Source organism: Camponotus floridanus, unplaced genomic scaffold (assembly GCF_003227725.1).
Source record: "Camponotus floridanus strain SB8 unplaced genomic scaffold, Cflo_v7.5 scaffold49, whole genome shotgun sequence".
NCBI classification, from domain to species: Eukaryota; Metazoa; Arthropoda; class Insecta; order Hymenoptera; family Formicidae; genus Camponotus; species Camponotus floridanus.
The window spans coordinates 1461952-1489754 of record NW_020229647.1 but is presented as its reverse complement, the minus strand read 5'-3'; the positions used below and the strand labels follow the sequence as shown (position 1 = coordinate 1489754).

The following is a 27803-nucleotide window of genomic DNA, read 5'->3' as shown; positions in this document are numbered from 1 at the left end:
CTATGGAACATAGGATCGGAGCACCCGTTGCCACGACAGTATAGCATAAGTCGGCACGTGACGCAACGTTGTAGCGTAGCGCCTGTCGAAAAGCGACAGCCGATTTTTCGAAAGAGAATACTCCCTCTTCCGCGAAGATAAAGGGAAACGAAACTGACTTTTCGCGAGTGCACGTTCGCGCGAAAAAATATGAGTGTTCGCGAACGCCGATCCCTCATAGTATTACTCACGAACGCCTGGTGGACGCGTTGAAAAAAAAAATCAGAGTGCCACTTGGACGAGCCTTTGCCGATTTAGCGAGATTGGAATTCGAGTCTGGACCCTTCCAGGTAGCGTCGGTGAGCCCTTCGGATAAATTCCTTTCCATCGTGATGCGAGCGCGTACGAGCAATCAGAATCGTTGGAATCCATAAATCAAAGTGGGGGGGAACTAAACGCGCGTATATCGAGAAAATATGTCTAATATAAACTAGATGTTTTGAAAAAATTTGCATAGTTCGAGCTCTATATTACATGCTAAAGTATAGGACAATTTCAAGATAAAATTTTATATCAAATTTGGATAGATTTAATTTTTATTTTTTAATTTTAGATAAAAAATTCTAAGATGAGGACGTAATTCTAGATAAAAGCGTAATAATGGAATTATTTTGTGTTAAAAATTAAGTGGATGTAGAGAGTAAGTTTCCAAAACAACATTTATTTTTCATTTAACTAACTGAGCTATAGCTCGGAAACTAGTCACGAAGATATATAAGATGCAGAATGTAGATTTACGCAATTCCTATTGATTACCTCTATACAATACGGAAACTGAAAGTTTCCTACATGCGATTCAACTCACTGCGACGTACGTTCCATTTGCCATGTATGTACATGACATCATGTTCCGAATAAAAAATTGATTATTGGATAGACCAAGGATAGACTTTATCAGGTTATCACCGCTAGATATCATTTTTTTATTTAAAAAATTGATTTTTTGAAGATTAGAAAAATTCAACCTACTAGAATAAATTTGTTAATTTTTTTTTTAATTATGTATACTCCTCTCTATTATTTGTAAAATTAAAATGATTTACAGGAGAAAATCAACAGGATATTCGCGTTCCGCTCGCAAGTCTTTGCGTTCTGGTGGACGCTGAGCCAAACATAGCATGAAATAGAATACCGTCTTATATTCTGTGCTTAGCAAAACTCATATTAAAGTGTAAAACACTGAAATCAAATGTTTTATTTACACACAGAGAATATTCCAGAGGCATTTCTTTGATCCGAGATTTCTCTTATCATCAGGAAATGAATGAAAATTGATTTTTCAAGTGGATAACGATCGACATTGAATATTTAATCTATTATTTTGTAATTTCTGAACTTGATAAGATAAACGATAGTATTGTTGCTTTTGGAATATATTTGGAAGTCATGAAATAAACGAAAATTAAACTGGTGAGATGGTAAGTGCGGCGTGACGGCGTGATGATGGCAACGACCTGAGCAGCTCTGTACAATCCAGTCACGATTCTCGGTGGAGGTCGTGACCTTGCCGATATGCAGGATACGAGGGATATGGAGAACGCGGGGAATATACGGAATATTATCGGAAATCTCCTCTTGTTAGGTCAATTGCAGATATCTGTTCGATAATTCTTAAAAAAGTAATGGGAAAATTGAATTGAGAATTAAATTCATCTCATATTAATATATTAAAAAAATATTACAAGTATATATATATATATATATATATATATATATATATATAAATAAGACTTTAAATATTTATAAATTAATCTGCTCTCGAGAATTAAGAAAATTCGTCTTTCCTAAAAGAGAACATTATTTTATAAAATATTAATAATTCTGATTCGTTATAACCGTTGTAAGCAAAACATACTGTGTACAAACTGACGGTTTTGAATGCAACCCTGGATCGATTTGACGATTCGGTCTCGTTCATTGTATAGTTCCCTGTGTACTTCACCCTATGAATTGTACGCTGCGAAGCAGCTGTCTATAGCCTACGGTTCGCACATCCCTAACGACGAACAATGTCCTTATGCGTCGCGAAGCACATGATCGCGTTTTGAAATAAATCTCCCTTTTTGCAGATTTTCCTAAGGGAAATTGTTTTAATCGGACGTTTTGAAAATTTACTTTATCTCGCCTCGGACAATTATAACCAAATGCATTATAATTCGAGAGGTGCTATTTATAAAATAAACAAAAAAATCTGTTCTGCATAATTGCTTATGTTTCTAACTCTAGAGAGCAGCCATCACGTGGTTCTACATAAATACGCGAGCTTCTCGATCTCGTCTTCATTCTCTAATGCTCGTCTTCAATTCTCCAATGAACGAAATAGAACCCGCTAAAAACAAGTCACCCAACAATTTAATGTCATTTAGTTCTATTGCCTTTATGCGGGCCATTGCGTCACGTTGATTTCTTCGCCCTTCGTCGCCGTTTCTCATCGCGACGATGTAAGGCACGCTCTAATTTTCGCCAGACGAAAATGTAACGAAGCAACGCGAAAACTCGCGACAAAGAAATGCAAACAGATGTACGGGGATCGATAATGTAATCGACGTAGAGACCGTTGCAGGTACCTGGCTCGAAAAACCTGTTACACATCGTTGAACGCTTGCTGTTTTTCAAAAGACTTGTAACGTCGGTAGAGATCGACCTTGAGAAATAAAGACCTCTTGAACGTATGATTTAATGCATTATGCTCGTTACAATTTACGTTCCTGCACGACTTTCGCTTTGACCGCTGATGGCATAATATGCCTCGGGGATCGTGACGAGGCGATAACTTCCTCCCTCTCTCTCTCTCTTTTGCTAGTTTTATCTAATATTCTAATAACTGGTTTAATGCGTATCATTTAAATATTCGAGAGGCGCGAGGTTAATCGACATTGATGCCGATTATAAAGCGCGCATAGACCGGATTCTACCCACGTAATATCAATGAAAAATATGAGTAGGAATCTGTTTAGGTGTTGGAAAGTGAAAAAGAAGCCTACGCACGCGCTTTGTAAGAAGATTAAATTTTAAAAGAGAAAAAGAGAAGCAAATTGAAATAAAAAAACAAAAAGATTTTGAAAGGAATAATTATCTAAAAAAAGAAATAATCACAATTTATATCTAATACGTATATAATCAAGAGTTAATTATGCTAGCAATCACAACATGAATACGCAAAACAAGTAAATAATTATAATAATAGTGCTACGTTTCTATTTCGTAATTTCATGTTCGATAAACATCTCGTGTGTCTATAAACTGTACGTGTCTATAAACTGTACGTCGGCGTCAATGCAGTCCATGGGAAACTATCCAAAGGGTTCGCGTACGAGAGGAATGGTAAAAAATGATGAAGCAGACGCGAGATGCGGTTGCCAGGCAGATGTCGCCGCCAGAGACGAGCAAAACTGATGATTCGTGAAACGTTTGTGCAAACGATTGTCACGCGATAAATTATGGTATTGCTTCTTGGTTTCGATTTCGGGCCATGGCATTTCCGAGTCGCCCACCGTCCCTCTCTTCCTCGTCCGACCTAGATCGCTTTCCTTTAAATCGTTAATCGCTATTTCGTCGAATCGTTATTTCTCCACGCGTCAGATTCTACATCACTTTAGATTCTAAATTGCCTTAAATTCAGACAATTATCCTCCACATATGCCTCTATATCGGCGTTTAACGAGTGAGCTGTCATCGTCGATGGCAAACTTCTCGTTTTTATTGGATAGTGGCTGTTTACAATGAAAACTGATTACGTCTCTCGAGATTATGCGGTCACTCGTCATAAAAAAGTGCAGCAAACATACGGATGATATTTTTCTTCTAAAAATAATTCCTTCCGAGATGCCTGTCGTAATAAATAATTCAATTCAAAATTGAGAATCTTTTATGTCATACATATGAGAAGCTCCGCGCACAAAGCTTGCACGTATGCGAGTTAGTGCAACGGATGTTCTATATGCGGCAGAACGGAACGGAGCGCGGACAGGACCGGACGTAGAGTGCTTACGGTCGGTACCTGACACGAACGTGCTTCTTCCTGCTAAAACGGTTTCTGTAAATAAACCCGGCATCCGTCGAAGCTCAAAGCGAGAAAGGAGAGCCGTCTAGTCTCTTTATGCCGTTCCTTTAATTCGGGATTTCGTAAGACGGAGATATGTCAGTAATTGAGTCCGAGACTCGCGTCTAAAGCAACTTTGTGGAGATGAAATTGTTACTCGAGGAAAGAAAGACCGTCGACTCCGCAATTTATCGGGAATAAATTCACAACAATGACTACTGATTTTTGTCTTGTTTGTTCGAAATGGTTCGATTTTTTAGAGAAACAAGAATGAAAAAAACATCTCAGCCGAGTATCAGCTTGGCCTACCGTGTACATCTCGCGAACATTAAAGATAAAGCTCGTATCTTCGTAGGCGACGCAAATAGCGGGGCAACATTGTAAATCTTTCCGCGTGTGGCACAAGTGACGTCATCGGTAAACGTTTACGCCGCGTTAACTGCCGCTAATGGAGAACGAACCGTTGACCCATTGAGAAAAGCTCCAGAAGAGAGTGTGTCGATGATGACAGCGGCCCGATTAATTGACACACGTCATTCCTTAATGCGTTTGTCGCGAGCACGAGTCTTCCCATTTCCTTCACAAGGACTATAACCGACTAATCTAATCTAATTAGATAGGCGCGCTAAGCTGCAATTTGCACAAAGAGGCGTGATTATATGTTTTCGTTTATATCATGCAATCATTGTGCGCTATCGTCTCGCGTGCTGGCAAACATTTACATACGCCATTTGCCTACCGTCTCTTGCCTCCCTCGTATCTTCTTTAGGTGCGCAAAATCTTGGTTACGTGTTTGTACCAAGTGCGTGTGCGACATGAAAAAATATTTTCAAACTTTGTCTTTTCAGAGCGACGCGACGGAAAAAAATTATCGAGTAACGAGCAAAACGATGCGTCCAAGGCCGTTGGTACCAACTGTATTTGCATGATAATACGTGTGTCATATATAGCTGCAAACTCGCGAAGAATTCGCTCTCATTTATTTTCGATTTACTTAACTTATCTCCGCAAAATTATACGCAATTCTTGATAATTTACAGTATGTATAGATCTTTCAATAATTATCTCTCTCCTTCTTTTAGCCTTTGAATAAACTATTTATCTTTGATAAATATTAATCATATCAAATACATATTGAAGTTTAATTTAGAATATTCTCTCAATCTTTTTATACGTTTCGGTTAATTCCCCAATGGATTCATCCGCACACGACAGGTGTCTACTGTACAAATAGAGTCACGCGAGAGGTCGACGACGCACCTGCGGCCTGACTGATTTTAACCAAGTGTCACGAGGAAAATTTGTGACGCGCGTACTCCAAATTTGACTTGAGAAATACAGTGGCAATCCTTTCTCCGAATTATTGCATTCCTTCGGCGAATGTTAGCGCCCCGAGATTATAGCATATTACGAGGCGGGTCTCGAATTTTATCGACTTGACGCACTCCGTCATGTTGCGACAAGCATATGTGCGCTCTGTTTATTATCGGATATCTTATCAAATGCCTCGGTCTGGTATTCCGAGTATAAGAGACAGCGCGAGTATCGATCCAACCGCATTCACCGACAACGTTCGTTCGCGCGCCTAAACTCGCACGATGATGCGAGTTAGCTGCGTAATAAGTCGATGACCTACCAGATTTGCAGCGATGACCCATCAGACTACGCTTAACATTCGAAAGCAAGGAGACGATATCGCGATATTCAACGTATGTTAGAACGAAGCCGGAGATAACGATAAGATTTCTGCTTCCTCCAAAAGATCTCAGCTTCACTTAAGAAATTCAACGAAACCCCAACGTCTTAATCGTCGGCTTTAAATTACTGGCCGATATGAAATCCGAGGAGGTGTAATTTAAGCAGATTGCGAATGTATTACACGAACCGTATAAGCTGCCCGTTTAGTCGTTTCACCGCAGGGATAAACTACTAAAATTGCATACATGAAAGTATGGTTCTTCATGTGATACTGCAGATAACAATAAAGTGAAATCGGTAAAAGTATATACTTTATCTAAATTTAAAAGAAATTTTTCTCTTGCCATTTTAGATTTAAATATGTTTCACATTTTTTTAAATTATTATATTAATTCTTATAATTATTATTATTACTATTATTATCATCTGCTTTTATTTATTTTATTTAATTACTAATTCAACGATGCACAGGAATATAATATATAATAAAATTTATGAAATCTTAAGTTGATTCCAAGTATCTTTTTATTTTTAAATGTGAGATTATGCGTTAATGAGTTATTTTATTTTATTATTTTTTTTTTATATTTTGTTCTTCTTATATTTCTCTACGCATTTCCACGCGTTTTCTCTGCAATGAGCCAATCGATATAGAAATTGCAAGTAAAATACATTACTTCCTCGTGACCAGACGCGTTAGCAAAGTTCAACGAGACGGCCTAACGTAATGCGTTTAATTAAAGTTGTTTCAACTCGTTAAGATCATTCACATGAGATGAACAACCCTATAAACGACGTGCAGGCAGACATGGCGTCAACTGCAACGATAATTTTCAGCTTGACTGAAATTTTCCTTTTATATCCGGGTTTATTAAGTATAAAGATCTTTTTACACATAAGCGTTAATTAATTGCAAGCATTTGCCAAATACAAGAATTAAGTTGATAAAAATAAAATGATCGATAAAGTTATTTTACAAGCGCGAAATTATCATAAATCTTCACGAGATGCAGTAGGTCGCAAAAAGGTTAAGAACCCCTGGCGTAGACTAACTTTATGATGTGGGGAGGAGCAAGAAAAAAGATAGAAAAATCTTTGCTCGTCTCGGAAAGACCGGTTTTTCGTTCCTGCTTTTTCCTTTTGGGCAATCCTCTCCATTCTTATCCGCCAATATGAAGCTTCGCTCGTAGAACTCATCTGGATCGATCTCTCGTGAAACGATAACCATAATCTTCGACGAGGTCGTTCGTTATAGCTATACCTAATATAAGACTCGATAAACTTTTCCTCTTTCCTCTCGGTGGTATATGTCCGACATCGAGTAAGCGTAATTTTAATCGTGCTTCTCTCTCTGGTGAGGATGCAAATTCTCACAACTATTAATTACTACAATTTCTACATAGTTTTCCTAATTCTCGTGAGAATTCGCGATGTGTATAAGCTTATTGAAAATAATTCTTTTTTATTATATTCATTTTTCATATTTATTATTATATTTATTATATTATATTTATTTACCATATCTATTATAATATATAATATATATTTATTATATTATATTTATTTATCATATCTATTATAATATATATTGTATATTTATTATATTTATTATATTATATATTATATTTTTTTATCATATCTATTATATTATATATTTATTATATTTATTTATTCTTGTTTATTATATTTTATTATTTTATTATTTTATTATGATTTTACTTATAATATTGCACTGCTGTGTATCATTAATATTTTGTCATTAAACTCGATTCATTACGCGGCTAATGAGAAGTGGTATTCGCGGATCGTTCCCGGGAATTGATGGAACTGGATCGTTACGTTACGTTTCCCATCGACGCACCAATTTCTCCGCTAATTCACCTGCTAATTCACCACGCATTTATTACGAATGCTTTCGTTTTACAGGCATGGCGAGCATAGCGGCCGCCGGTCTCGAGGTGCACGAGGCGGGTCGGGCGTTGCGCGTTCAAACGGAAGCACCGCATCTCGTCTCCATGGGAAGTGGACGACTGTCGACGGCCGTGACTTTGCATCCTTTACCCGAAGGTTAGAGGAAGAGGAGGGTGAAATAAAACGTCACATCGCTTTACACAAAGCGATGTGACTTTACTTCACTCTTCCCTGTCTAGCGTCAAGTCTCTTGTCTCGGGAAGCTTAAAAGTTATCGAACAACTTATTTAATCGTATTAAATTCCGGAGGCGTGCACCTGTATCGGAGAGCATAAGATAGAGAGCGTGCATGCAAACTGATTCGATCAATTTACGCTATTTACGCATTTTCCTATCATCTGCATGGAATTGAATCGAATCAGTAGCAGATAAGAGCTATGTAACCGCCAATGATTCATTCGTTGTTAATCCATGCTTCAAGCTGATAAAGCTTTTTGACGCCGTCGAGGTTCACGAATATTTAACTTACTACTCATAAGGAAAATAGCTCAAAGAAAAAAAAATCGGATGATAATGTTCTGCCAAATGTGCCGAAAAAAATTGACGATGAAATTTTTATTTTATCATATAGATTTAAATAAGAACAAAGAGCGAGATAACAAATATTATACTCGGTTAAATTGAAAGACCCACGATAGGAAATATCAAGAGCGTAATATCCGCGACTGCACAACCCTTCGAGGTCTCCGTTTTAGCTTTTATACATATACCATATATACGTATGAGAAACTTGCTCGCACGTATGCGCGGTATATATAAACGTACGGGATATATAAATGGCGTAAAGATCGTTTTTCTCTCAGGCAGCAGGGCCGTTTTAAGATCCCTATAGACCCTACATTTCCGTTCTGTAAGAACAAGCGATGGAGCTCTGAAACAATATCGTGAATGAAACGGCGAATAGATTAAATCTAAAGCCGATATTATAATATTAAGCTATATATAATCTGCAAAAGCATAAAAGAAAAAATTTTAAGATATAGTTAGGTACAGGAGAATTCGGTTTATGAATTCTAGAATCCCTTAAATATACCAGCCGATGCGTCATGCAACCGAGCGTAATAAAATTATTGCGTGAGTCAAACTTCCTACTTCTGTTCCACTTTCGTAACTTTCGGGTTATTCGAGAAAGTTTTCAAGATCGAGTTTTATAAAACGGAAAAAATAAAGAAATGAATTTTGATGAGATCTCTCGCTCTCTCTTTCAAGAGAGAGAGAGAGAGGCGAATACACGAGAGGACAGCGTAAACGAGTATAAAGTGTACATGTGACGCGAATAAATCTGTCTGGGTGGGCGCATGTACCTGCATAACGCTTGCACAAAGATAGATACGCGTAGGATGCAATTGATCGACAGGAAGTTATCTTCCGTTTGCCATGGTGACTGAATAACGCAATTCCATCGAAAAATAAGCTTCTTTACGAATCCGTAATATAAATTCAAGGATCTACTCGGCTTTCATAAACTCGGGTGGAATAATAAACTAAACTAAAAGAAAGTTTTCCGGTAAGTTTAAAGCGGGTCAAATTGACAGAAATTTAATTTCGAACTTAATTGTCAAGAGAATTAATTAACGACATTAATTAGCAACCTATCAATTCTTTAGAATATTTCCTTCGCGAGATAAGAGTGCCATACTTTTCCCCGAGCACCTGTCCGTCCGCTCGCTTGCATACAAGCCGGAATATCGCGTCTACTTGGAATTTACGGTCGCGTTTCGTTTTGAAACCACGAGGAACTTTCTCCGGTACAAGACAATACGCGTTTACGCGACACAATTCAATTTTCGAGACATCGTCTTCGTAGCTATCGGTTCTCGCGTCAATTTAAACTGATATCTGCACGTTTTCGATAAAATGTTATTAAAAATACATTCGTATCTATCCAATATAATCGATTGATATAATGATATAGGCTATTCAACTGAATAATCTGAAAATAGAATATATTTTCGAAATATATTTACGATATATGAATTCATGTGTCGCGTTTCTAGCGAATATTGAACATGATCCGATCTTCCGAACACGTTTGGCGGAAAAAAAATTAGTTCAGCCGTCACTTAAATCTAGACACTGTTGGACATATATATTTCTACACAACGCGCGTCGTGGCCAACGCATTTCCAAAAAGACTGAAAATGCAAGAGAGAGTGCACGACCGCGCTAAAACTAAATATAACTGCAGTCCTTCGTAGAATGCACCACGATTTACCCGCGTCGCGCAGAACAGAGAGCACGCCCAGAATTATTTTACGGAAACCAGTGCGAGTTATTTATCGATGTATCGAGAGCCGATTCTATAGAGCTGTGAAAAGTCGCGTCCGCTCCGTGTGTACGTATTTTCGTCGAAAATTAATCCGTTAAAAATGGAACAGCGAATCGGGCGAATTGAACTTCAAAGGTGCAAGCGATTAATAATAAAATTCTAGTCTGGTTAATTAAAAAAATGCATTTTAATTCGACAGCTTCAATCTTATTTCCGTATTTATATATCTCGTGTATCTGGCGATAAAAAAATACATCCGCCATCCTCGTGACCGCCAGGTCGTTGACATTCCTAGAAGGCTCAAATTAATATTATAAACTGGCCGGGCTCTATGCGCCTTTCGGAATTAAAGCGCGCGGCAATTCCGCGGATGGACTCGAGAATTTAATTATGTCGATATTTATATACCGATACACTCCTGAGAGCCGCTGCCAAAATAAACGTAACTCAGCATGTTGTTATGTTGGAAAGTGCCTTACTAAGCCCGCGAGAATTTCAATCGGAATGCATATGCGCTCGCCTGGTTTCCATTCAACCGTAAGATACGCGCAAGAAATATTTAGTCACGCTTCCTTGTAACATTCTTTTTTATCTTCCATCTTACGTTCGAATGATACAAACACCAAGTTTCCCAAGAGCGTAAATAACTTTAATTAATAAGTTTAAAATAAAAAGATGCGAAAAAAATTTCTGCAGTTTTTCACTCTCCCGAGATTTCTTTCGCGATAAATAAATTTATCCTTTTTCTTCCTCATTTCTCCCACAGGTAAGATCACGCTGGGATCAAACCGAGATGCGGATATTTTGGTGGCCGGCACCGGCGTCGAGCCCGTACATTGCACAATCGAAAACAATAACGGCGTGGTTACTCTTCATCCCATAAATGGAAACACGTTTGTCGATGGTGTACTGATAAATTCGCCAGTGAGACTCGCGCAAGGTAAGAGACCTTGGCCTAAATACGAATAATCGTACCTGATGAACACAGCTGACGTTTTAAAAGGACAATGCAAAGAAAGTTCCTCTCGTAAAAAACTTGCAAAAATAATATTCCAACTAGAGATATTTTATTATTTATTATTTGCAATATTATTACGTATTTATTCCGAAATTTCTTTTAATAAATAAAATGTGAAATAATTATCGGAATAGAGAGAACAATGCTAAATGTTTCAGGCTGCATGCTATCGATAGGTCGATCAAATTACATGCGCTTCAATCATCCAGCCGAGGCTAAGCATCTACGATCCGTCCTTCCTCACTCGAGAATTTCAATGGCGCCGATAAGTTTCACCTTGTCCGACAATCAGCCGCAAGAGAATCATCACTTGGAGCGAAAGCCGCCAGTCGCGCCGCGAAAATCTCCCAGGAACTCTTATTCCGACGACGAGATCGGTTTTCTGGGCAAGCTGACTAAATTCGAAATGCTGTCGAAGCAAAACAGGACCAATTGCGTCTCGCCGAAAGTCTTTCCGGCAGGTGCTCTCACGACGAATGTGCCCGCCGATCAAATCCTCGGTCATTCGAGATCACCGAGTCTCGTATCTTTGACGAAATCTCCGGTGAATGGTAATCTCGACTCACTCTCGCAGAACTCGAGCAGCTATCACGACGAGGCTCGTCAGCGATCCGACTCGCGACTCGGGACGCCGACTCGACCGAACACGACGAACATGCAATGCCAGAATCATAATCAAGTCAGAATGTACTCGGCAGAAACATACCTGAAGACGTGCAAGCCGTATTATCGCGAGAGCAACAGCAAGAACGTTCGATCGCCGCTTGGAATGACAGCGTCAGAATTCGTCGCCGCCCGAAGCGGCCTTGACTTGATGTCTCGAAGTATGACTTGTCAGAACTCCAACGAACTCGACCATCTCGCCGACAGGGACTTTAACATGAGCCAGAGCCTCATTGTTACGAAAACTACCACGGAGTTTGTACAATTGGAGAAATACGGATCGAATCCGAGTATCTGCAACGCAAGTATCGATGGAGACCCTAATCCCGCGATTTGGAGACCGTCTACCGCTCATAGTTTCGGTTCGAATCCGAACATTAAGCGAATTCAGCCACCGAGCCCGGCATTTAATCGGAATCCGCGGTATAGCGAGCAAAAGAAAGTTTGCGCGAGGGTCAAGAGTCCTACTCCCAGTGTCGGCAGCAGCTGCTCCCTCGAGGAGTTGCGGGAAAGACAAGCCGACGCGGAGAATAAACGCAGGGAGGCGGAGACCAAGCGGAAACAAGCGCAGGAAGACAGGTTAAGGGAGCAAGAGGTTGAGAGGCAAGAGAAAATGAGACTCGAGGAAATCTTAGCGATGTGTGCCGAGTATGAGAGACAGAGCACTGTAGAAAAGCCGAGACAGCCTAATCGGTAATTATCATATTTTACATATTTCAATTTAATTCTTTCATTTTCTTGAATTTTGCCAATCATTTTCACTATTTTCCAAAATAAATCATTCGAAAAACTGGTAGAAATTTATATCGTAAAATTAAATTAAATTAAAGTAAATTAAAATTAAATTAAATTAAAATTAAAATTCAGATATTTCTTTCAATTTTTTAAATTTCTTAATGCGAGATGAATGAGAAGAAAATTAGTGATTCATAATAAAATAAAATACTTTGCAGGATCATAACAAATGGATCTCTCCCACGTGACAAGAGACTCGGCTATACCTCACCTTTCGACAGTCCGAAGAGTCCGTCAAAAAACCAGCCGCATTTCTCTTTCGATATCGGCAAGCAAACCAGTTTGGGTACTTCGTCATATGAAAACGTATCCGTGCAAAATTCGAAAGTTATTTTCCAAAATGGCAATTCGCCTGTCAATCGTAAGGATCAGTCTGCTCAAATTGAGAATTATTCGCGTGACGTTCCCGTAGGACCTCCACATGCAACTAAATCGAACGGTAATCAAATGGCAAAGTACTTTAATGTTCACAGCACAAATGGAAACTGTAATTTGTCCGGCTCGATTTCCCGCGACAGCAATTACGAAAACGTTATCATCGGCAATAATAGAAATAGTTGCGGCGATGAAATCGATAATTACGTAAAAATTGATGACGATACTAAAGGTTCATCGTCCATGTATGGAACGATTCGGCTGAACGGAAGGAAAATCGAATCGCAGCAAGCGACGCAAAATGGAAACGCGAATCTTTACGAAAACATCGTGCTATCTCCGACGACGCGAAATAACAATCAGAATCATTCCATGCCAAAGAAAAACGGCCAATTATCGAACTCGTGCGAAATGATAGAGAACAAGCTGGCGATATCGAACGACGATCTCCTCGAGGCGATCGAGCAGCTATCTATGCTTTCCATGCCCAAAGAAATCTGTATGACTCCTAAGCGAAACAATTCCGAAAAAGACAACGCAAAGTCTAACGAGGCGAAAGCTGACAAAGAGAGAAAGCAGCTGGAAGAGGAAGACAGGAAGAAATACATAGAATTCTTGCAAAACGAGAAGCTGCATATACTTGGCAATATGGATGTTTTGAAAAGGAGCGTCGCTGAGATTGAAATTCAAGAGGAAGAAATTAGTAGAGAGGTAATTTTCAGTCTCACGTTACTTTCTAAACAATATTTAACAGATAAATTTACAATTGTGAATCATTGTCATTTCACATATACGTCGCGCGTATATTAAATGAGTTATTTATTTGTTCTCATTATTCCTTTCTGGGCATGGAATGCTAAGACGTCTAATTGTAAGTATCCGTTTTGTTAGATAATAAAATATATTTTTGATTAATAATATAATAATTTATGACACATTCTAAATCCGGATTTCTGTTATCTATGTTTAAACCGCCCGAGTTAATATTTAGATATGCTCACGCTTTCCTGGAGAATATTTTTATATCAGATCTTCTTGCGGTTTCGAGTCAGTCTTTACTAATGTTTAGTGCGCGATGTTCGTATATAGAATACAGCAATAACGATGATACAATTACGGGTAGAATAACTTTTCTCACAGAAAATAAATTAATAAAAAATTAAATAGAAAATTTGTTATACTATGTGTAATAATTTATTATAAATTTATTATATTAAATTTATTATATTATGTGTAATAATTGTACGGAATCTATGAACGATGGTGCATTTTAAAAGCAATTATCTTGTCAACATTTTATTTTTTCGATGAATTCAAACTTATTAAAAATTTCATTGAAAAATTGTGGAAGATATTAAAGATCAGTGCGTTCCTTATTTGACAGCTCGAATTGGAGAAGGCGCTTTTATCCGCGGAATATGAATCGGAATCTTTGAAGCTCACACAAGACGAGGGAGAGAAGATTAAAGTGCAGATGCGAATAAATGAACTGGAAAGAGAAATGGCAGAGGATAACGCGACTCATTCGAATTTGCAAGCTGAAGCGAAACAACGCGTTCAAAAAGCACAGCAAATTTGCGCTCGACTGGACGAACAATTAATGAGTTGCATGGATGAAATTACGCAGCAGAATATTACTGACAAGTTAGCAGCGCAGCAAGACATCCTCGAGAGCGAAAGGAAAGCTTTCGAAGATTTGGAGTTTCATCATCTCGAGGAAGAGGCGAGCAAATTGGCCACGAGAGAAGAGCTGCAAAGGTACATCGATAAAATATAAAAATGTAAAAATATATATCTGAAAAAGATTTATATCTACATAATCATTTACAAAGTATATTTTATATGAGTTTTCTCGGCAGATGTTTGCAGAATTTCTCTATGAAAAATATAAATTTACATTTTCTTGAAATCAATATTTTGTATGTTTTCTAAAAATATACATTTCATGTATATTTCAATTAATATAAATTCAATTAATAAAATATTTGACATTTTATACGTTTTATCGAGATTGAGATTTTACTATACGTTTTTGCAGATATTTAAGCGAGCTTACGAATAAGATCGAAGGCAGAAAGTCGCAATTGAGTCACTTGGAATCGCAACGATCCGAGATAAAAGATACAGCGAGTAAAGAAGCTAGATGTCTCGAGCGACAAAAATTGGGACATTTAAAACGATTGGAAGAAGTCAGTACAGTAATGTAATTATGAAAAACATTAACCTGCTAAAGTGCAATGTAAATTTAAGAATGAGTAATAAACACCAAAAGTGCACAACTATGTTTTATCTTCTTACAATATAAAAATTATTAAACTACAATGAATTACTATACATTATATTTTAGTGGGTTAATGTATATTGTTAATTGATAATTAGTGAATCGATTAAAAAATTGCGATTACGATAGGCTCGAAATCGAGTACGAGAAATAAACGAGGAACTCAGTTATTTGGCGCAAAACTCTATTGAATATTCTGAGGAGAAACGATCTCCAAGCAGAGAAGATTTTGATAGAATCTCCAGAGTGACAAATGATTCTCCTATCGTAAATAATCAAGGCAGTTTGGGAAGAAAGACCATCGAATCCCTAAAAGAAATCGAGAGAAATCGGCAGCTTCATTTAGCTAAACAAGGTGCAAACGATTCCCATTTGCAAATTTAATAACACTCGCAGAACTCGAAGAACAAAAATGAAAATATTAATGTCTTTCTAGGGAGTCAAGTAATCTCGGAGGAAAGACGAAGAGTCGAAGAGTTGAAAAGACGCGTACAGGATGAGGTTCGTTCGCAGTGGGAAGAGAGAAAAATGAATTGCGCGTCTTTCAACAGCGTTGAATCTGGCGAAGAGTCTTCCAGTTATTCCACTGGACCAACAGAAAGGTAAGTCAAATAATGATTTTTTCATTTTATGATTAATGATATGAAAATATTACTATAAAATATTATAAAATATTACACTTATGTATCTTCATGTTATCTCTTTATGAATAGATAAACAATGATATCGATTCAGAAAATATTTATTAATAATTTTTCACGATGCTTAACTGTATCATAAATATGCATATTATATTTACGAGAAATTTTTCTAAAAGAAAAAATGAAAGTTTATTACACTACATAAAAATTAATGCACAGAAACATGCACTATTTATACCACAAAGTATGTGGAATACAAGGTGCTTGGGTTATCGCGTAATATCGTAGTTAATCATGACGACCTTTTCATCGTTGATTGGAGCTTATTACGAAACCTTCCTCATCGACGCGCCTCGATGTGTACACGCTAGCATATGAGTGTACTTCATGTCTGATATAAAATCCAAATTTGTCGATCAATGACGTAAGGTAGATAAATGAGCAAACACTTAAGGTATATTCGGCGATTATAAATACACTCTCCCTCGTTTTTCATTTTTCCGAAGAAAAATGAAGAATCTTTTTCATTATATAAAGCAAAAAAAAATAAATATATATAAATTTTAAGAGAAATTCTAACTCAAAAATTCCTGAGGCGATATTTACAGAATGAGACTACGCATTAGTCTCGCTAATAACGTTATTGCCAATATCCAAGATATTATTAAGAGCAATTACTAATCGCGTGCGAGGGTCGCATATCGCGTCGCTTTGATCAGCACTCGACTCGAGTCTTCGTTCTCTCGTGGCGCAAGGTAGGCGGGGCGTTATCGCGCGATACGATATCAGCGTGTAGCTTATGTCTTTCCGAGACTCTACTCGCGTTAACGTGTCGTGTAATGAAAATCAAGGGAAAACGCGAGAATGTTCGAGACGTCACGACGCGATAAACATGGACGGACAGTGATTTGCTAACAACGCGAAGGATTAAGATGTGTATTCGGTATTTATCGTCGACGATGTTTCGAAATGAACCCCAGAGAAATAGGCGGAATGGTGCTGAACGAGGCCAGAATTACGGGGTGCAATCTGATCACTTTACTCACTAGTAATCGTTGTTACATCTACGCTAAAGATTGGATCTCCGACAGCTGTTATCGTCCTCTGGAGACTCACACGCGCGATATTCGTCGACGTTATTTGTGAGTCATGGATTTTTTTAAAAAAATTTGTTTTTCCTACTAGACAACACTAATTCGATTAATAATATTTATGAGACAAATCAAAATCAATTCTTTTGAATATGTCAGTTTAAAAAAAAACTTTTAATTATAAAAATATAATTTTAAAAAATTTCGCCTTTTAATTAATTAATTAATCCTCCTTAATATATTTATTTTTTTTGTAGAAAATAGATTATTAGAAGCATAAATTATCTCATCAAGATAAAAATTGTTAAAATAAATTAAAGTAAAAGCAATTAAAATAAAGCAAAATAAAATATCACATTTATTATTATAAAATGTTATATAAACGTGTTTGACGCACATTGTAAGCGAAGATGAGATAAGACGATTGCAAAAAGTAGAACAAATTTCACCTTTCGACCTCTTTGTTGTATGTAATAAGTTGTACAATATATCTACGCGATACGCAGACACAACTGTATTTAAAGATATTTCATTATTTAAATATTATAAAACTGTGTGAACTATTAATATATAAAAAAATGAAAAAAAAAAAAAAAAAACAATTAATGAGAACTTTGCCATTTATATAGTTACGTTATCAATTTTTATAGTTACGTTATCAAGTTTTAATTTATTAAAAATTTTATAATTTATTAAATCTTTCAATTGACTTTCATAATTCATTAAATATATATTTTTATTATATCACTTTTTGAGCTGTATTTCGTATATGCAAAATTCTTGAACTTACTAACTTATTTTCGCCAAATCCATAGACTTACCTAATAATGTAACATAGTCGCTATAAAGTTTTTTAAACGATTAATTTATTTACGGTGGATTGGATTGTTTAAAATTAATCTAACAATGTGTATATACCTATGAAATAAGGTGATCTCTTGTGAAAAGATCCAATCTAAAACTAAACCAGAACTCTTCAGAAACTAACATTCACGTGTATACACGTGAGAATATGATAGCTTTAGAATCACTACTGAATGAAAGGCTTGATAAATATTTGAGCTACAAAGTACAAAGACTATTAACATCAGAAAGATCAGTTATCGCGAACAAGAGAATGTTTCTAACCAACCAAGGCCGAGGTTGGCATAGCAACGAGATCGGAATGTTCGGGTATCGTTCGCGCTGCATTTAACATTGTAGAAGAATTAAATGCTATGCCGGTGGTATCGCCGAACCGGTCTACCGAGTCACTTTGTACTTGTTAGGTTTTAATAATACCTGCCTTTCGCGCTATAGTCGACTATAGGTCTCGTCTTCTCTCCTCAGTCTCGTGATGGTCAGAAGCTAGGAATGTGATTTTCAAAGTGCACGGTATTTTCTCACATAAAGATGTCGAAGACGCTGAATAAAATTCGCGGAAATCAGGATTCACGCTTCAGTTAATAATAGCACTTGCTAAATCAGTGAGAAGCTTCATTTAAAATGTAAATAAAGTGTAAACACGATTCGACGATATCAAAAGATCGACGATATCATTACGATAACATTGCGCGATAGTCGAATTATTCATAATTGTTTATATGCTTATTTATATGTATTCACATTTTTTAAAATTAATTTATTATTATTTTAACATTTTTCTCATAAATTAATCGACATTACGCAATTACGTAAGATGCAAGAGACAATGAAACGAATTGTCATTTTATAGTGGATCTATTTTTAATAGTTTAATTAAAAATTTTATTGCGATTAAAATAGATATATCTACGACGTAATTATAATTAATATTATCAATTCACTTTCAGTGGTAGCGGAAGTAGCGACGGTGCGGAAGGCGGAAACAGTGAAAAATTATCTCCTAGCAAGCTTTCAGAGCTTACTTCTCCCAGTCCAGGACCATCGAATAATTCTTATACTTTGCTTCAAAATGATAACGTAAGTATATAACACTTTATGTGAGATTAAATTTGTATATTTATGTGAATTTGGCACTTTACTTTTAATAGATTAAGTTTTCAATACAGAAAATGACACAGTATATTTCGTTTTTTTATTTTGATACAGTTTTTCGTTATTCGATTTTCATTTCGTTTGTGTATATAATTGATCTGTATAAAAATTATAGTATATTTATAATTGATAAAAAACGAAATATTTTCAATTTTAAAGAAATCTGAAAGCTTTTGCTTGCGTATTTTTAGAATGAAAATAAATAAATATAATTTTTTCAATTCGTTATCTCTAAGCAAGTTCAAGAAATAATGCAATCAATAAAAGCTTTTGAGCATTGAGATGCACGTGCTGTAAAGTATTTACATTTCTCCTTCTTTAGAAAGATCGACCCGGTACATAATTATTATATAGCATCTCTATATTCAAAAATTATTATATAGCATCTCTGTAATCAAAAATATATATATTGGTTTTATCACATTATTGATCGGATTTTTTAGAAATATTTGGTGGTGATCTTCCTTTTGTTTGTAGTTATATCATTTTTCATCAACTGCAATATATCATAACTTTTAAACAATAAACTACAATCGGAAAAAATCAGTAAAAGTATAACTACAAATGCTTTTAAATAAAAAAAAAATATATAGAATTTTTTAATTTTAGAATCAGTCATTTTAAAAAAATGTATTTTTTTATAGCTTCGATTACAACGAAATTATAACCATTATAAACAATTCCGAATGAAGATAGATAGCGATTGTTTGATTTAAAGTCGAGTGAATTATTTTTTTCAAAATGCTATATTTGTTATGACTTCGAATACAAATAAAATTATTATTATTATAAATAACTACATATAAAATGCTATCATGTTCTGTATCGAAAATTTAATTTATTAAAAATAAAGCATAATTCATATATATAGATTATTTTTTGTACAGAAATTATACATTTAACATTTTATATTTGCAGAATATTTTTAAATTAATCATATAAAGAGCATTAATTTAAATATATATATATATATATATATATATATATATATATATAATTTCTTTACAAAAAATAATCTATATTTTAATCTAAAAAATGTTTTATCGTTCAGCCAAATATTACTAAACATGGTCGTTTGCATATGTATATTGTAAAATGTTACGTCTCTCGAGTTAACGCGAAAATCTATCTTCGAATCTATTTTTGTTCATGTGGATTTTATCGCACACCTGTTCAAAGAAATGTCTCTCGACAGTCTCCTCGTCTCAAAATTTTTTAGTCTTCACGCAAGCATGATTTCTCTTGCCTCGACACGCATTTGTGTCGGGAATTTATATATTGCGAACACCTCGTGCGCTTGACCTCTTAAGACGCAAAATTTTTTCTATATACAATTTGCTGAAATCGTGACAGTCAACTTTTCTTTCATGTGGAGTTTTTAATTATTGGTATGTTCTCTTATAATAAAAGACACTACACACACGCATACATATTGTGCACGCACGCACACATGCAGACAATAAAAATACTGCAAAATATAAATAAGTAATTTTTCTTTTCTTTTTCTCTACTTTTTTCTTTTTTTATCTTTTTCTTTCCTTCCAATTTTATGATCAACATCGTTGAAATATTTTCTTCTTTAGCAATAAAGTATCATAAATTTATCCATTTTATCTTCTAAAATATTTATTAATATCAAAAAAATACTTTAGTGTAGATACTATGCTATATGTCGTAGACTATATACAGAGAATAAGTACGTACGTTTCGAACAATTCTGTAAGCGAATATTTATGTAAAATGATTCATGAAAAATGTGAACCAACTGCGTGAAATATTCGAAAAATATTCGATAAATGCATAGTTAATATTTCAAATACTTAAAAAATAACTTTAATCCAAAGAAAACAATGCAAAGAAAGAAATTCTCTGTTTTAAGATAATTTTACCATATTGTACGTGTCAACTGCTTTAAATGCGACAAGATATGCGTTTTTCTTTTGTACGACGTTCATTTTTTTTCATGAAAATATTTTGGCAATTGAAAGATATCACTAGTGCACTCTAAGATGATATTTTTCAATTGCCAAAATATTTTCATGAAAAATAAGGATTTATGTGAGAGAAGATCAAACGAATACATATACTTTTGTATATGTACATCGGAAACATCGTATTTGTTACCGCCGGAAGTTCGCGTGTCGTCTTGGACCGCCATGAGTTTATACGTTGTGGAAACGTATGTTTTTCAACACTAACATTTCGCAAGTATATCCATTTGCATTCTGGAGCAAGTGTTTTCGGCATTACGCACGTGTTTTTCCCGGTGTACAGTACGCATCTGGACCGCGAATGCCGAGCATTGGACAAGATTCAGAGAATAGTTTATACTTAGATAAATGAGCTTTTGTAATATCTTGATTAAGCTTGCAGTAATAACTTATAATGACAGAATTGATGATGTGATTCATGAGCCTCTTTTGCAATTGACCCCTTTCTTGTATATTTATAAATGTAAGATAAATCTCTCGTGTCATTCTTTAGACATATAATTAAACATATTCTGCTTCAATTTTTTTACATTGTGTCAAAAATAAATTTAACAGATTAATTTTTTAATATGCCTATAAATATTTTCTTCAAGAAATGTTCGCTATATATACATTCCCTTTATGTTCTTTAATATACCACTTAATACACCACTTAATATACTTTACTTAGCATCGAGTTAAGCTGAGGCGAAATGTCGGATGTAAATTAATATTTGTGATGAGTCATTCCGCGTTTGCCGAGTTGATGGAATTTCTCATCTCGTTTGGACCATTCTCCAACTATTAAAAGAATAATTATTTGAAGGAATTCTTGATGTTATATATGTATCGTTATATTACGATCTCAGTCTATTAAAATGTAATAATAATTATTTTGCTGATAACAATAACTAGGTTCAATCTATCTTCATTAATTTTTATCAAATTAATTGTGATTTATTATTATCAGTATTCATTTATTTATCATATCCAACATAAATGTAATAATATGTAAAGAATATTTAAAAAATATAAAAAGTATAAAGAATATATAAATGTAAAAATATTAAGAATATATTAAGAATATAATATAAAGGTAGCAATATTGTCTTGTATATTTTAGCGATCTGTGTCATCCGACATATATCACGAGGCATAATGTTTTATGAATGAATAATCAAAATTTGTTGCGCGGGCGAATTTGGTGCTCACGGCATTCGTCGAATAAGTGGGTGGGAGCGCGGAGTCACATTTTACGGTGGGAATTATATCGCTGAACCACTCAGCATCAGTCTTTCCCCGTCATCTGTTCGGATCTGTGTAAACGAAACGAGACGTCTTGGCATATTTGCCATCGTTTTCTGTAAAATCATACGGACGAATTTTTTGAATTGTAATACACGATGTCACTAATGTGGATAAGTTATGTGAAAGGCAGAACGAAAAAACGTCACGTCAGACGAAGACGCGAAGTTTGTAAACATGTATGCAGGAAAAACTTAATTTAAAAAATATTAATTTTGAAAGATTAAATATCTCTGACACACATTATTAAAACAAAATTTAAATTTTATTTTTTATGTAATATTACGAGACTGGACGCGCATAATAAAAATAACGAGAATTGTTATAAAACGAAATAACGAAAAATTCGTGGATTATTTCCAGATGAGAGACGATAGGAGAACATCGATGGAAGGTGAGAGGCTTAGCGATAATAGCGGAGGTGGTAGCGGTGGAGGCATCATCGACGGAAACGAAAGTCGCCCCCTTTCTCAGACATCTAGCGAGATGGATACTCTTGGCCCATTGCAGCCTGTCAAACATCGCGAAAAGGCAAAACTTCAGGTAACTTCCTATATAAAATCCTTTGATTAATTATCAACAATAGATGATATAGACAACAGACAATAACTGTTAAAAAACCTGCTAAAAATTCGGAGAGAAATCCCTTGTTCGATTATGCTCGACTTATAATAATTTTTTTAATATTACAGATTTTCTATTTTATATTCCATTTTATATTCCATTTTATATTATATTTTATATTGTATTCTGTACATAATAAATTGCTTGATTTATCACATTATTGATGAATCGAGATTCAACAAACGATAACTTTTACAGAGGCCACTTACAAGATATCTCCCCATCAAGTCGGAATCTCTAGATTTAAGGCATCACATAGAGACTGCCGGACATCAGTTACCTCTGATTTATGATGTTACGGTCGACACGACAAGCTGCAGTGGCTATTTATCAAAAATGAGTAAAAAGTTTCATCATTGGAACAAGCGATGGTTTGTATTCGATCGCAAGCGAAAAACGCTGTCTTACTACAGTGACAACACGTCTAGAAAAGCTCGCGGCGTAATTTATTTTCAGGTAAGCGCGCTCTGAAGGTTTCTTTATTATTTAAAAATCCTAATACTGAAATATTAACATTAATGTATTTATGTATTTAACATTAATGTATTTATGTATTGTAGTCGATCGAGGAAGTCTATGTGGATCATATGAACACTGTTCGATCGCCACAACCTTCTCTTACTTTCATCGTCAAGACTTCATCTAGACTATATCATCTCATGGCACCCAGCCCAGAAGCTATGCGTGTTTGGGTTGACGTTGTATTTACCGGAGCAGAGGGATACCACGAATTTGATCACGGCGTTTGATAAAGAAAACTTATTTATGAGAAGTAAAGCGGATTCATGATATAGACTCGAGTTCTCTGACTCGGCACAAACGAAAATATAGCGATTTCTGGTCTTTAATTTTTTATAAGGTTATTTCATAAGGAATTATGCCTAAAATGAAAATAGTTTTCAACTAAAAATAATAATAATTGAAATATGAGATACGAATAACGTATGATTATTTTAATATATCTTGGAAACGTTCCAATAATTGTCCACTATAATATGAAACTATTTTATATTAGGCACTATTCCTGATATTAAAGTGCATTTCCACATGTAATTTCGATGAAAACTATCAACGAACACGTTGATTTGTAAAACTGAGAACAAGCGATATGAGAATTAAGCCGCTCTTATAAAATGAACGAAACAATTGAAATTTGAAATGCGTATTTATATAACCGAAGTAGGAGATACTTTAACTGAATATTATGAATTTAAAAGTTTAACCAGAATTTTACACAATTTTTTTCATATAATCAGGGTCGGATTTAAAGGTGTGGAGACCCCTAACCATTTTTAAACCAAAATCAAATAGAAATTTTTACGTTGTTTAAATAATTTATTGTGAAAGAATAAGGTCAAGCAATATACATAAACCTTGTAAGTGTTGTATACCATTCGATAGGAAATTTTACTCAAAAATTTGTGTTGTGGAGGCTCAGCCCCTGTTGCCCTCCCTCTCCCCTCTAAATCCGACCCTGCATATAATGATAGATTAAAACTACTTCTTGTAATCTGGCTGATACCTTTGGTATCTTAGCCCTAAATTATTTTTTCGAGAAAGCCATACGCTTGTCCATAATAATGAAAGAAATCTGCAAGAAAGCAATTGATAATAATTTATTCTGTTAATCTTAATTTAAAATTCGATTTAAGATAAGATTATTTCTACAGAATGAACTTTTTAAATCACATCTATACTTTGCAGAAAAGCGATGGATCTCGGGATAAATATAAGATATTTGAGAAATTATTTAAATTTCAATATTTCAAGCGTGTAAAAATTAAAATAACTTTTAATATATTTATACGACTGTTTTTTCAAAATTATTAAATTATTTATTTTTATATATTAACTCTTGACTTGAAAATGCACAAATTTTATAAATAATAAAAATAATTCTATAGAGCATATATTTTTGATAAAATAAATAATTGGAGAATAATAAAAGACGTCAACACACACGCGCAGAGGCTTTGAAATTTATCTTGTTAAATGAAAATGTTTTATATCTTTTATCAAAGACATACATTTTATTTTCGGCGCAGCCTTTTCTTAATATCAATTCAAATACTGTATATTGAACTATATTTGAGTTTATTATTTGAAGTAGTGGGCATTAATAGTACATCATGCACAAGTATTATTCATTAACATCCAGATTAATTATAAACGATCTTTTACCAATCTAAGTAGATAAGTGTTATTAGAGTTTGTTAAATTTTATAGATACGTCTAATCTAGTCTTCCAGCGTATAAATACAAGATTTGTGAAAAGTTAAACGAAATTATACGAATTATAATAAAAAAAACAATACATTGCAAAAATCTGTATGCGTTCAAGAACTGGAGGAAACAAGCCTACATTTGTAAATATAACATGTAATTGTATCATTATTATGATATGCATAAAATTCACATATACTTTAATATTATGCCATACACATATGCCAAGGATTAAATGGAATAAGACTTTTACAATTTTATAAAGTCCATGTGTGTCTTATATAAGTTGCAACTTATTTTATGTAATAAGTATTATAAAAAAATCGATATCTCATTTTGATTATACTACTTTAATGACACATATTTAAATAAATATGCAGTTTGATTTGCACAAATTTTAAAAATATCATATGTTATATAAAACTTGTGTTTAAAGAATTATGTAAAAAAAACCATGTGCAAACAGTTATAATAATCCGATATAGTACAATGTTATATAACTCGAAGATTTTAATAAAATCTGCTGCACTTTTTAAATCTAAGATGATATACAAAATATATAGATTTAAATCGAAACTGAAATTTTCAATCTTTTTTTCCTTACATTCTGTTTGACCTAATATAATATTTGTAATTTTCTCAAAACTATATAATTTTTGTAAAAAAGACTCATTGTACTTATATGTATTTTGTTTTTTTCCTAATTTTGTTTGAAGACAATACATGATATGGAGTCTGCAAATTATTATAGTAACGCGAAGAGTCACTGGATAAATAAATGCATATAATATAAATAAATAAATTCATCATAAATATAATAAATAAATCGCGAGCAGAAATATACTATAATATTGTGCCGATAAAGTTTATACAGAAAAGGAGACAAAATATGATGAAAGGAATATTTTTCTCTCATTTGTGCTTGCGCAATCTTTTATTGGAAAGAGGTGGACTCTTTCTGTTTTTTCTTCTACTCTTCAGATACGTCAAATGTTAATACTAGGTCTATATACATTGTCTAATCGTGTATTCATCCCATCGATTTTCCTGGAAGGAGTTGTCAAATGAATACTAGATGTACAAGAATGCTTCACCAGAAATGTACGCAAGGCTTGTATCCGGCCAGTAATATAAAGAGATTCGCAGTGCCGGAAGAAAAAATTCCATGGACAGTCGAGTATCCCGAGTATAAACCGGTCGCGTATACCGCTGCCGTTCTTCAGGGTAAACCTTGGGCAGATCCGGACATCAACGAGCTTACTTTCAAACCAAGATGGAATGCGATAGACGGTAACTATCCTCTCGATTTTCTCTTTGTCTAAATTCAGGGCAATTGTCATAATTACGTAAATAATTAAACGGAAAAATGTAGTGTTTACGAATGTCGTGTTTATGAGGTTAACAAGTTTACCGACATAACTAAAAATAATATTGCGCATGCGAAACGCAAGCAGTTATCGCGCTATATTTGATGTACAATTTTTCACAGGCAAGGTGAATCGAAGAAGTTTTACGGGAAATTACGTGATCGCGAATGGTCATCCTTTAAATCCTGTGGGACGAACCGGTATCACTGGACGAGGGCTTCTAGGCCGATGGGGACCGAATCACGCTGCCGATCCGATCGTTACGCGATGGAAACGCGATAGCGCGAAAGCTATAGAAATAGATGGGCACACAGGAAAACCCATATTACAATTCGTCGCAATACAAAGAAGAGATTCCGGAGAATGGGCTATACCGGGAGGTATGGTTGATCCGGGTGAGACGGTCTCTACTACTTTAATGAGAGAATTTATGGAAGAAGCGTTAAATTTCTTAGAGAGAGATGACGGTGAAAGAAAGATGCTACAAGATTCTATAACAGAATTTTTCGCGAAAGGCGACGAGATTTATAAAGGATATGTGGACGATCCGCGAAATACGGATAACGCTTGGATGGAGACGGTGGCTATAAATTTTCACGACGAAGACAGCAGTCTCGTCGGGAAACTCGCGTTAATGGCTGGGGACGACGCGCGTAACGTAAGATGGATGGATGTGAATCGCCAAATAAATTTATACGCCAATCATAGCGAATTTCTGAAAAAGACCGTGTTGCAACGAAATGCGCATTGGTGAAGCAGATAAGCTAAAGTTATGATTACGACCGTTCTAAGAGTAGAGAATGTCATTGTTAAAAAAAACTATTTTTGGAAGTTAAAAAAATTTATTTTTATATTACGTACCATATATCTATGTATTTTGCACGTATTTTTTAATACTTTGTATAGTACACAAGGATGAATCATTAAACGTCATTAATGTCGTTTCTTATACATGTCAAACAAAATTATAAAATCTTACATCTAATGTATACATCTTATTCAATAAGATTTTTCAATGTAAGAGTCGAAATATATACATTTCATAAAATTATCAACAATATATCAAGTACTACAATCTTAGGATAGTTTGCGACGGCGTACAACACCCAAACTTTTCTCAATTGTAATGTCATTGTTGTATCAGGCATTTCATTTTCATATTTTTTTAATCGTGCATCACAGTTAAGTTTTAATTCAACTACAAGTAACATATATATAAACATATATATAAATATAATAAAATATAACTTATATTTATACATAATATTATGTATAAATATAGTTTTAAAATTTTTCTGCTTAAAGTATATATCAATGTATGCATTATATAATACACAATGTAATGATGAAATTACACATATAACTTTAACAAAATGAAAATGAAGAATTTTCATAAGTACGATGCATATATATGT

General features: G+C 34.6%; 3 protein-coding genes across 5 annotated transcripts in view; 2 read left to right on the top strand and 1 right to left on the bottom strand.

The window, feature by feature from the left end:
- The window catches only part of LOC105253478, an 82762-nt gene that overhangs the window by 46054 nt on the left and 8905 nt on the right, over positions 1-27803 (bottom strand). The window lies entirely within an intron of this gene.
- On the top strand, positions 43-24559 carry LOC105253488 (pleckstrin homology-like domain family B member 1). 3 transcript variants are annotated; one of them, XM_011261564.3, is made up of 13 exons: positions 43-329; positions 7706-7846; positions 10786-10959; positions 11196-12393; positions 12654-13581; positions 14255-14628; positions 14909-15059; positions 15281-15506; positions 15588-15753; positions 18695-18824; positions 22538-22717; positions 22997-23254; positions 23359-23547. In XM_011261564.3, the coding sequence occupies exons 2-13, from the start codon at positions 7708-7710 to the stop codon at positions 23545-23547; spliced, it is 4113 nt and encodes a 1370-aa protein (XP_011259866.1). In that variant the 5' UTR covers positions 43-329; positions 7706-7707. The 3 variants fall into 3 exon arrangements, with proteins under 3 accessions (XP_011259866.1, XP_011259867.1, XP_025267992.1); XM_011261565.3 differs by having other exon boundaries at positions 43-338; XM_025412207.1 differs by lacking the exon at positions 43-329 and having other exon boundaries at positions 7708-7846; positions 23359-24559.
- Positions 25915-27627, top strand: LOC105253489 (ADP-ribose pyrophosphatase, mitochondrial). Its single transcript, XM_011261566.3, has 2 exons — positions 25915-26311; positions 26511-27627. The coding sequence occupies exons 1-2, from the start codon at positions 26086-26088 to the stop codon at positions 27140-27142; spliced, it is 858 nt and encodes a 285-aa protein (XP_011259868.1). The 5' UTR covers positions 25915-26085; the 3' UTR covers positions 27143-27627.

Coding starts and splice junctions, on each gene's coding strand:
- LOC105253489 (XM_011261566.3), top strand. CDS start 26,086: ATGAATACTAGATGTACAAGAATGCTTCACCAGAAATGTACGCAAGGC. Junction 26,312..26,510: donor AAGATGGAATGCGATAGACG/GTAACTATCCTC, acceptor AATTTTTCACAG/GCAAGGTGAATCGAAGAAGT.
- LOC105253488 (XM_025412207.1), top strand. CDS start 7,708: ATGGCGAGCATAGCGGCCGCCGGTCTCGAGGTGCACGAGGCGGGTCGG. Junction 14,629..14,908: donor ACGAGAGAAGAGCTGCAAAG/GTACATCGATAA, acceptor ACGTTTTTGCAG/ATATTTAAGCGAGCTTACGA. Junction 15,060..15,280: donor ATTTAAAACGATTGGAAGAA/GTCAGTACAGTA, acceptor CGATTACGATAG/GCTCGAAATCGAGTACGAGA.